The 10,322-nt window shown below is 33.1% G+C and overlaps 1 protein-coding gene across 10 annotated transcripts; it reads left to right on the top strand.

Annotated features, from left to right (window-relative positions):
* Window positions 1–2,391: 2,391 nt before the first annotated feature.
* LOC18443836 (COMPLEX 1 LYR-like protein) lies at window positions 2,392–9,209 on the top strand. Of its 10 annotated transcripts, none has more exons than XR_966979.3 (5): window positions 2,397–2,541; window positions 3,886–3,948; window positions 4,642–5,094; window positions 8,606–8,682; window positions 9,002–9,209. XR_966979.3 is itself a non-coding variant. In XM_088860999.1 (4 exons), the coding sequence occupies exons 3-4, from the start codon at window positions 4,826–4,828 to the stop codon at window positions 9,111–9,113; spliced, it is 381 nt and encodes a 126-aa protein (XP_088717125.1). In that variant the 5' UTR covers window positions 2,397–2,541; window positions 3,886–3,948; window positions 4,642–4,825; the 3' UTR covers window positions 9,114–9,209. The 10 variants fall into 10 exon arrangements, 7 of the variants coding, with proteins under 7 accessions (XP_088717127.1, XP_088717125.1, XP_020529038.1 ...); XR_002282572.2 differs by having other exon boundaries at window positions 8,606–8,755; XR_016051384.1 differs by having other exon boundaries at window positions 4,642–5,125.
* The last annotated feature ends 1,113 nt before the right edge of the window (window positions 9,210–10,322 follow it).

The raw sequence follows: 10,322 nt of genomic DNA, 5'->3' as shown, positions 1-10,322 counted from the left end.
GTCACAAAGTTCGATAATTTTTTTTGTTGAACTTTAAGTTCGGTCAATGAAATAAATGCACCAGCCCAACTTCACATCTGAAGGTCAAGAATAATTGTAACCACCTTGTACTGAAGGTAAATTGTTTAATTTATACTTTTCTCATAATCAATAGAAAAATTAGGAGCATGGAAAGATGTATCCCTATGTCATGTAGCTACGCATCATGATCATCATCTATGGAGATGTTCTCGTTATCAATTTTTCTTTTTTTAAATATCTTTTGGAAATGAGTCAAACTCTTAATTATTAAATGCATTACTATTGTGTTTTTTATTTTCATGAGATGCAACCATCATCTTTGAGGCCACTCTTATGTTAACTATATCAGTCAACATAGTTGGCTTCAATTTATTTAGTTTATATTACATCAAAAGCTCCCCAATTTATTTTGCACATATATGAATTGCATGGTTGGCTCAAAATCCAAATAATAATTATTCAAACTTGTGAAATGCTTTCTCCACATACTTGTCACCAAACTTCTACACATTGAAAAATTTTGTAGCCACATATTCAATATACAATTAAAAGTGAAAATAAAAATATTTTCTTAAAGTAATGAGAAAACTAATAATACAAAAAGATACTCACAAGAATGAGCTATTGTCAATAATCCCAATTGCGACACCATCAAATACACTTCAATTGTGTGCATGGTACTTTAACAACTCTAGAAGCATCTTTTTTGTTCTCTTTGGGGATCATATTATTTGAATTCAAAGTAATGTGTGTGTTAACTTCAAAATTATCAAGTTTAACAAACCTACTGCACATTAAAGATTGTGAAATGTGGCAACATAATGAATGGGGTTAATTATATTTTCATTCTAACACTTTTAAAAAATTTTCAGCAATTGAAAATATCTAAATTCATTGCTATTACAATTCCTATTTGGTGCTTTATTTGCCCTTTGCATTGCTTCGTATAAGTAGTCCATACTTGACCCCTCATTATCAACTAAACGAAATACCTTGACAAAATATTCTGTTATGGTGATTGTATCTATCGTATCATTTAAAAAATTTGAGCTTTGAGTTATTTTAGTGAATTTTTTTCCTATTTGCACTTTTGTTATACCTCGTGGCTAGCCACTTAGAGGATGCTACCATCAACCTCAAACCCTCGTCTACTAGCAATACGGATTGAAGCATCAAAAAATTAGTAGCAAATGTACTTTTACCGTACCTTTTTAGTTCCTTCCCACTTGTTTGACATATCATTAAACCTAAAACAATACTTTGAAACCCACCATGTTTTATTATTATAGGGGAACTTTGATTATATTAGGTCACTAGCAACTTTATAATTTTATATATTGTCACTAATTGGTAGAACCAACCACAAAGATACCAAAACAAAGAGACCCACAAATAGCCTTTGACATTTTCAACAGAGCAAAACCCATAACCACTACTAAATAAAATCACAAATAAAATAAAAATTAATTTATCAGATAAAAACCATAGCTCAACAATATGCAACCACATGCAAATAGATCCATACCTTTAAAAGTTTAAAACAAAAAGGGTAAACGGCCCCTACCTTCATTATGATTCAATAGTTTTGAAGAACAAATTTTGGGGATAAAACCTGGCGTGAGATAAACTGTTGTGGGAGGATACAAAATTTCTTTTTGCGAAAAGTTTATATAGATCCTAAGCTCTAAACAATCAAATTAAAGCCTAGCTAAAAAATTTCACTGAAAAAGTTGTTTTGATGTCCAAATACCCTCAAATTGATTATATCACTAGAAGATGTTATTTTGATGCCCAAATACCTTCAAATTGATCATATCAACATCAAGATGTATGGACTTGAGAAAAAAATGGATTTCAAGTTTTGGAAATAATGTATTTTGTAATGTATTTTTAGACCATTAATTTTTAAATTATTAAAGTTTTCACAGGTATGTTCGATCTAAATTATTTTTGAATTTTTAAATTTTTTAATTAAAAATAAAAATATATTTTAAAGCTATCCAAATATTTTCAATATTGAAACACATTTTCCGACAATATTTAAAGGTGAACTTTAATTTGATTATTAAGAGCCTCGACTCTGCACCTTTGTTTTATTTATTTAGAGAAGGCAGTTTTTTTTTTTGGAAAATAATTTTAGAAGGGATAAAAATAGATTTCTTTTAAAAATTACAAATTCCTGATAAACATAGAATTTTTTTAAAAAATACAAATTTCCGTTTTTTTACATTTTTATCCCAGATATATTTTTTTTGGAATTTGTATCCCAAATATAAAATTTTCAGAGGTAATCCCGTAATTGTTTTTTGGAATTTTTATATTGTAAAAAATTCATATTTTAAAATATGATAAAAATAGAAAAAAAAAATTGAACCATTTTTTTATGAGAAAATACAAAACGCTCGCCAACGCCCGACCTTTTCTCTCTCACAAAGCCTCCCTCGCCACTCTCTCTCAACCCTCAGCACACTCTCTCACAGACCCAGGATCCATTTTTAAGCCTCAACTTCTTCAACTAAGGTAAGATTTTTTTTGTTTTTGTTTTGGCTGGTGTTTTTTTAAAATTTTTTTTTTGCTAGTTTTGTAAAGATTATTTACCTAGGGTTTCCTCCTATGAACCCCCATAAAAAATACCTTATCTTCTTCAGCAAGGGTATGGGTTTTATTCTTGTGATTTTCCTGGTTTTCCCTCTAGAGGGCGCTGATTTTTTTAATTACCAATGCAAACATATTTTTTCTATGATTTCCCCATGGAAATTTGTTGCTTTTTTTAATTTTTGACTTATTTTATTGAGTATAGAAGCACAAATTATCTCTGTAGAAAAATGTGGGTATTGGTTTCTTTTTGTTGTATTTTTCTGTTTTTTCTTTTTTGAGTTCTTACTGGTTTTTTGTGTTGTAAAGAAGCACGATTTTCTCTCTATAGTACCCATGCGGAAGCCTATAGTAGAGAGAGAAAGTCCCTTTTTAGTGAGAGAAAGCGACTCCATTGTTTCTGCAATTTATCGAACAAAAGCTCATTCCAAGCCCGCGACTTTTTTGAAGCCTAAGCTCTGTTTTCTTCATAGCCTTTGGTCCAAAGTTTACAGGTCAATTTTATGCCCTTCTAGTTATGAATTTTATACCTTTAAAACTTTTACTTTTGAAATTTTAATGCAGTCTATGATTTTAAGCAATATCGTTCAGATCCTCATTTTATGCGGAGCAAATCGTGGTAAAAGTTTACTGTCTTTTTATTTTTGAGGGATTTCTTATAATTATAGCCTTGATTTGATTTCTTCTATTTGGGGGATTTCAGAAAATATATTAATTTTGAAGTTTGAAAATTTGATGAGTTTCGATGTGAAGGCCCCGGCAGAGAGTTTAAAATTTTGAAGAGTTTAAATTGCTCTCTTTTTCTGGTGAAATTTAATTATTGCTTCGAATTTCACTTTCAATATTTTCTTTCCATTGATAACATGCACTAAAATAGAAAAAGCAATGAACTTGCATTTTAGATTAAGTTCACACTCTTCCCTTGTGACTGATTGTTATGCCATTATGGGTATCTACGATTAGTGTTGGGAGAAAGTTCCATGCAGCTATATTTTGGTCGTACTGATTAGGCCTCTGATGACAGCTGTTAGATATACATTTTGACATTGTAGGTTCCATTTTGAATATTGTTATGTTCCAGTTCATCCTTGTTGTTCCTGGTGAGGTGTTGGGGCCCATCATATGTAGGTCACTTTGGTAATATTTGAAAAGGGATGCTGAACTTAGTTGGCATGATTCGTGATAATAATGATGGTTGCCATTGTCGTTAGATGCCTGGAAACCTTTCTTTTCTTTTCAATACATCTACTGAAGCTCCACCATTTCTAGGGCTTTTTTCCGGTGATTTCGACAGCCAATCCTACCATCAATCCACACTTGTTTGAAGCCCAAGTAAGTGTATATTCAACTACTGGTATGCTTGTTTGATTTATTATTCGAAAAATAGAACATTTTGATTTTTTTTTCTTCATGGTTTTTGCAAGAAATCTTGTGATGAACCTTGAATCTCATTCAATCTCAATCAAATATCCATTAGTTGGGGGTGTTTATTCATGCTTTTTTATGTTAAAAAATGCTTTTTTTAAGGTTTTTTGAAATCTAATATGATTTATTAAATTGGCTATTTCTCTTGTTTTTTTTTTTGAAGAAACATTTTATTTATTTTTACTTTAGTGGTTTCTCCAACTTTAGTGTTATTTGCTGTATTTTTGTCTCTCTCTGGCCCCGTTTATATTACGGTAGTCTTCAACTATTTGTTTAAGCCTACAGTTCTTCGTTCGTTTTTTCAAAATTTTATAGATCTTTGGTCTCTCTCTATATTTTGACAATGACCGAAATACTTGTGAGTTATAGTCGCCAAAATCTGCACCCATTTCATTGGAGTCTGGCAACCGAACCACTCCTTTTGCTATGTAAGACAAGAAGTTTAAGCCACTCCTTTCTGAATTTTTCTTGCTATTTGAGATTTTTTTTCCTATTGTTCATAATTCCTCTATTTTTCCCCAATTTTTCCTTATTTTACAATTTTTATTATTTTTAAATTTTTTAGAATGGTCTGACCAGTGAACTGGTCTGGTTTGGCAGGTCTAACTGGACTGGTGCCCTCACAGGTTGGGTCACGGGTCCGGTCCTGACAACATTGGTTGTAACCAGTAAGCTCTTTGATGGTGTTGACAAAACCCTAAACCCAATAACCTGAACAATTATCTGTAAGCAGCCATGAAGTCCCAGCGCATTAACCATAACCAGTTGAAGTGAGCTTCTGCTAATGGCACGGGGTTTGATCTGGGCTACTGCAGAGGATTTGGCGAATAATAGGGCTAAGGTCTTATCACTGTATAGAAGCATATTGAGAAGCATCAATTCTCCAAAACTTCCTTTAAATTTAGCGGCACGTCTGGCAAAGAAAGCAGAGGTGAGGACCATCTTCATGTATGCCTCTGAGGAGCGATCCCTTCACAACATTGATGATCTCATGGACTCGGCTGAGTATTCCCTCTCACTTCTCCAAAAAGGAGAAATACCAAAGATCATCCAGTGAGACTCTCTCTCTACCTCAATTTTTATGGTAAACCTACATGATATTTGACTGTGTTCCCCTCCTCTTTCTCCTATGTTTATTTATTTATTTATTTCTGGTGGAGTTTTGACTTAGTTTCAATGGTTTATCTGAATTCCATCTCTCTCTCACTGATAGTTTTTATGGTTTTTCATTAAATTTCAATGGTAAACCATTTTGACTGTAATCTCTCTCTCTTTCTTTAGAAATTAGTGGTCATTAGGAAAAAGATGTTCAATTTTTTCTTGTGAAATAGCAAGAAAGTTTAAATTTGTAAATTTCATATAGTTACATATGAATTTGGGACTGAGATTTGGCTGGTTTAAGTTAATATAGAAATAAGGGCGGGTTAAAATAAGAAACATTTGGTTGGTTTCGCGATTTCCCTGTGACTTTTGGATTCGGTTTTCATGAAAGCAATTTGTGCATTGAGGTTTGACTTAGAAAATATTTTCTAATATAGTTTAAAATACTGGGCCAGCTCTGTTGATGAACTAGAAAAATATGAAAAAAATGTGGAAATGCTTTTTACGCAAGAAAAACTGTAGAAATGCGGAAATTGATGGCAAGGGAAATTTTCATCTAAAAGAAGTTTTGCGTAAAAGAAAAGATAGTTATAATTAGGATGTTTCGATTAAATTTTAAATGTCTCTGGTGATTATTCAATTGTGGATATTTTTTCATAGGTTCTGTAACTTGGAAAGAATTATGATTTCCAATTTTATAGGGGAACTTGGTGATGAATTTAGGCATCATAGATATTAGATTTTTATATATAGAAAATTGTTGAAATTTACTTGGAAAATTACATTAAAAAATGCATGCATAATAAAGGGAAGCTCCCATGATAGGAACGGCTCACACTTTTTGCGATGTGCCTGACATGGAAACATAAAGTCTGATGCCACCACAGTACCGGACACAGGTCAAATGCGTCTGTAGTGTGTCTTAAAAAAAAAAAAAAATATCACGTGACACGCGATTCTTGGCATGTATACTGTCAACAATTGTGTTACACAGGCAGTTGTTGGTGTGTTAGTTGCTCGTTTCCATTACTTCAGACAATGTATGTCACTTAGACATGTGTGTTCATAATTCTGGAGGCACATCCACAACTCTGGACGCCCTTATTTTATTTTTTTGGTAAACTTTTCAATTAAAAGTTTTATATCATTTTTATATATAAATATATGGAAATATCATTTGTACAGACTTGTGTGAATGTGTCATATCCCACACACCACTTTAAGAGGAGCCATGTCATGCACATCGTGTCTGTGTCTTAACTCTTAGGTGGGCTCATATGTCCATGTCATTGTATCATACGGAAGCACATGGTGCATTTGTTGGTTTGATGCAACATGGATGCTCACAGGGATTACAATGAGGATATAGGGACCATTGTGGCCTAGTTTGTGGTGACAGAAACAGCTGGAGGGCTTTTCTAATTGAGGAAATAGTCTATGGGTTAGGGTAATGGCATAGTAAGGCAACTCATGTAAAGTGGAAAGGATGTTCTGGTAGTTGAAGTGGGGTATCTGGCCTCCGTGCAAAAAGAAGAATAGAAAATTGGATAATGGAATGGATCTATGAACTTGGAGTTGGATAGGATCCTATGACAATGGTGAGATAGGATGAGAAGATTAAGTTGTTGGTGTTGGAATAGGTAGTTAGAAGAACTAGACACCTACTTTGTTCTTAGTTAATATTAGATGGTTATTTATCGTAGATCCATTTCACAAAGTGAAGGGCATGCAAAACATTAGATCAGACCCTCTTTTGAGGCCTCCAATGCAATGAAGGAAGGGCCTAAAGCAAAATTTACATTTATTACAGTAATCTTGTTTTGGTCTTCAATCAGTTACAGACTTGCCATGAAGCTCACTCATTTTCTTTTTTAAATCTTATTGTCAAATTTCCTTTTTTTTAAATCCTGTAATAATAGTTGTGAGCTAGTCCATCTTGGCAAAGTGGATGGCTTCTGTAATGGAGCAATGTCTTGCTTTGAATGCTTATGGACTTAAATCATCTGTCCTTTCTCTTCTTATGTCTGCACCTCTCCTTTTTGAGGATGCAGGTCTTTGAAGAAGAAGGTACATTTTGAACTTGGAAAAAACCAAGTGCAATTGTAGAATGGATCAATTAATTCCCCAAAGCACTCAAAACTGAGACTGCAAGTGTCTCAAAATATTTTTAGCCTCATTCAACCTTTAAGGCATATTTGAAGGCAAGTACTTCTGTTTTGGGGATTTTTGTTCACAAAAAAGGTTTAAATGCTTTCACGGGAGCCTAAAGGACAATAAGACTTGTTTTTTTTCACATGTGTAATCCACCTGGCAGTAGCTTCACCCTAAAGTTGGGCATCTCTTGTTGTATGTAACAACCACAGGGTTGTCCAGAAGAGTCGATTGTGCCGTTAACAAGGCAAATTTAAGAGTCTAGGATGGATTTCAGAGTTGGTTGGAAGTTATGAGAGGTGATAGGTCATGAGTCAAGAGAATTTTGGGAGAAAAAACCCAAGGGTGGTCAAGGAGCGTGTAAAGAGAGATCTTTTGCTCGAATGGTTGGTTTATGTTACCATTCTGTTCATTCTGAAATGCTTCATTTGCTGGCTATTCACCTTTCTATGGTAAATTATTGACATACCCTTTCAAATCAGATGCCCTCTTTAAGAAACAGGTTCACATATGCATCACAATCGTGCTATGTATGTATCAAACATTTAACTATTTTTATTGATAAATTGTTGATAATTATGAGTTTACTCTAGTGTTAAGATATCTGGAGAAAATATACTTAAAATGGATTTTGAAGAGGGAAAAGTTTATATAGAGCCGAGGCTCTAAACAATCAAAATTGAGCCTACCACAAAACTTGCACTAGAAGAGGTTGTTTTGATACCGAAATATCTTCAAATTGATCATCTTGACATCAAGATGCATGGACATGAGAAAAAAATGGATCTCAAGTTTTGGAAATAGTGTATTTTGTGATGCATTTTTGGACCGTCAAATTTCAAGATTTTCAAGTTTTCATAGATTTGTCGATCCGCACTATTTTTTAATCTTTAAACTTTATAAATAAATATGAAAATGTATTTTAAGGCTATCACAAAGATTTCCGATATTGAAACCATATTTCTCAACACTATTTGAAGGTAGGCTCTAATTTGATTGTTTAGAGGCCTAGACTCTATACAAACTGCACCCTTTTGAAAAACCGCATTTCTTGTGTGTTGGCCCTGTGGACCCAACACTGGGGTTATTCCCTGTGCTGGTGGGTTCCATGGTCGTCATCATTCTTGGTCATTTCATTGCACAGTGATAACCCCCTGGACCATGGTTTCGCAGAGTCCATTAGATTATAATGTACTTACCCAAATAACTGATATGCCCATTGATATGGGAAACTGTGCACAAAAGAAGAGAGTAAAAGATTTCTAAATTATATTGTCTGATATGCTACTTCATTCATCTGTCTTGTGTTCAGATGAACGATGTATGGAGAATCAAGATACAATCACAGACAACTCTGATTTCTCGAAGTATGACCTGCCTGGGATTTGTGTAAGTGGTTGAGATTGTGTACGTGGTATTACGTACACTTAGCAAGAAAATGAATATCCTGTTATAAGTCATGGTAATGCCCCTTTAGATTTCTGTTTCAATTTTGAACTCTATATGGTATCAGAATACGTTCCCTTGTATATTGGATTGCATGGGTTCAATCTAGTTGATGTGAAGATAGTTCTAGTTACTATGATTACTATTAATTGTTTACAAGTGCCATTTTTTTATTTTCTATTTCCTTTTGGGTGAAGCCATAACAAAATTTGGTTTAAGATGGTGCATATATTTCTAGAGAAATAACACATTTAAATTACAGGGATTTGGAGAACATTCTTGAGCTATTACATGTACAAATAATTGGTTCTTCAAGCTTGAAGTTGAGGCACTTTGCTTGGGAGTATGTTTTGGCTGGGAAGGTTGTCGTGTAACTTTAACTTGTCAAGAATCAAGATAAAGCCTATCATGTAACTGTGCTGAATGATTAATGCATTTGTGATTGACATGAAGTGCTTTCACTTTATAAACAACCGTGCATGTTTTTTTTTCCAATCACATTTAATTGTTGGATATTTTTTGATTTAACTGATTCTCTTTGTGAGTTATTTCCAAAACTTTGTCGATCATAAGATAATTTAAACAGAGATATTGGTAACCCAATTGAACACAGAAGGGTAGAGTTTTTAGTTTCTTGGTGGCTGGTTTCTATGTGTGAGTACGTGTACAAACTGTCGGTGTGCATGTAAGACTTCTAGGGAGGTTGAAGTTCCTACATTGTACAGATCTACTTCCCTACTCAAACTGGAAAAAGAATGCAGCAACATAACAAATCTCTCTTTCTACGACACAGTATGGTTAAAGGAAAGTTGGAATTTTTCCGTGACAGAAACTTTATAATTAGAATTTTGCTGCGGTTTTGAATGTGTTGAGGCTCATGCCATAAATTTAGCTTAGCTAGGCTTAAGAAATGGCACACAAGGGGGAATAAGATCTAAATATCAGATTTCATAGAATACACGAACTTTTAAGAAAAATAACAAATTAAAATAAGGGGTAGTGATTTCATGTAATGGTTGTATCGTAGTATCATGCAATAATCTTCAAAAACCACGTTGGGGCTATTTGTTTGATCCAAATTTTGAAATATACAGTTTTTTCAAGTCTTTTCATTCTAATGATTAATCACAAAAAAGAAAATTTTGAAATTGGAACTTAAAATATATTTTTTTAGTCCAATTAACATATGCCGTCTATTTTGATAAAGATGCATAGATCTAGATTTTAGAGGGATTTTTTTCTTTTTCCATTTTTTTTAGATGCTTTTATTATCATTAGATGAACAATGTTAAAATAGAAAAAAGAAAAATGATTTTGAATTTGTAAGTACTAAGATCTTGAAATTCACCAAATGAATGGTCTAGATTCGTTGTTGGAGAGGACTAATGGCATGCGATAATAAATGAATCAAAACAACATCGTTTTCACTAAAAATTGAAATAACGATTGAATTCTTGAAACGACTTTGTTTCTAGTCAATCGAATTTATAGAAAAAACTTTCTTTGTTATATGATCCCAAAATCATTCTTATATATTTTGCATTTCACATTCAAGTTCCACATTTTTAGAGCATATATTGTAT

This window comes from Amborella trichopoda, chromosome 3 (assembly GCF_054954075.1).
Source record: "Amborella trichopoda isolate Santa Cruz 75 chromosome 3, AtrichopodaSantaCruz75HAP2 v2.0, whole genome shotgun sequence".
Classification (NCBI taxonomy): Eukaryota; Viridiplantae; Streptophyta; class Magnoliopsida; order Amborellales; family Amborellaceae; genus Amborella; species Amborella trichopoda.
This window is presented reverse-complemented; position numbering and strand designations above follow the sequence as displayed.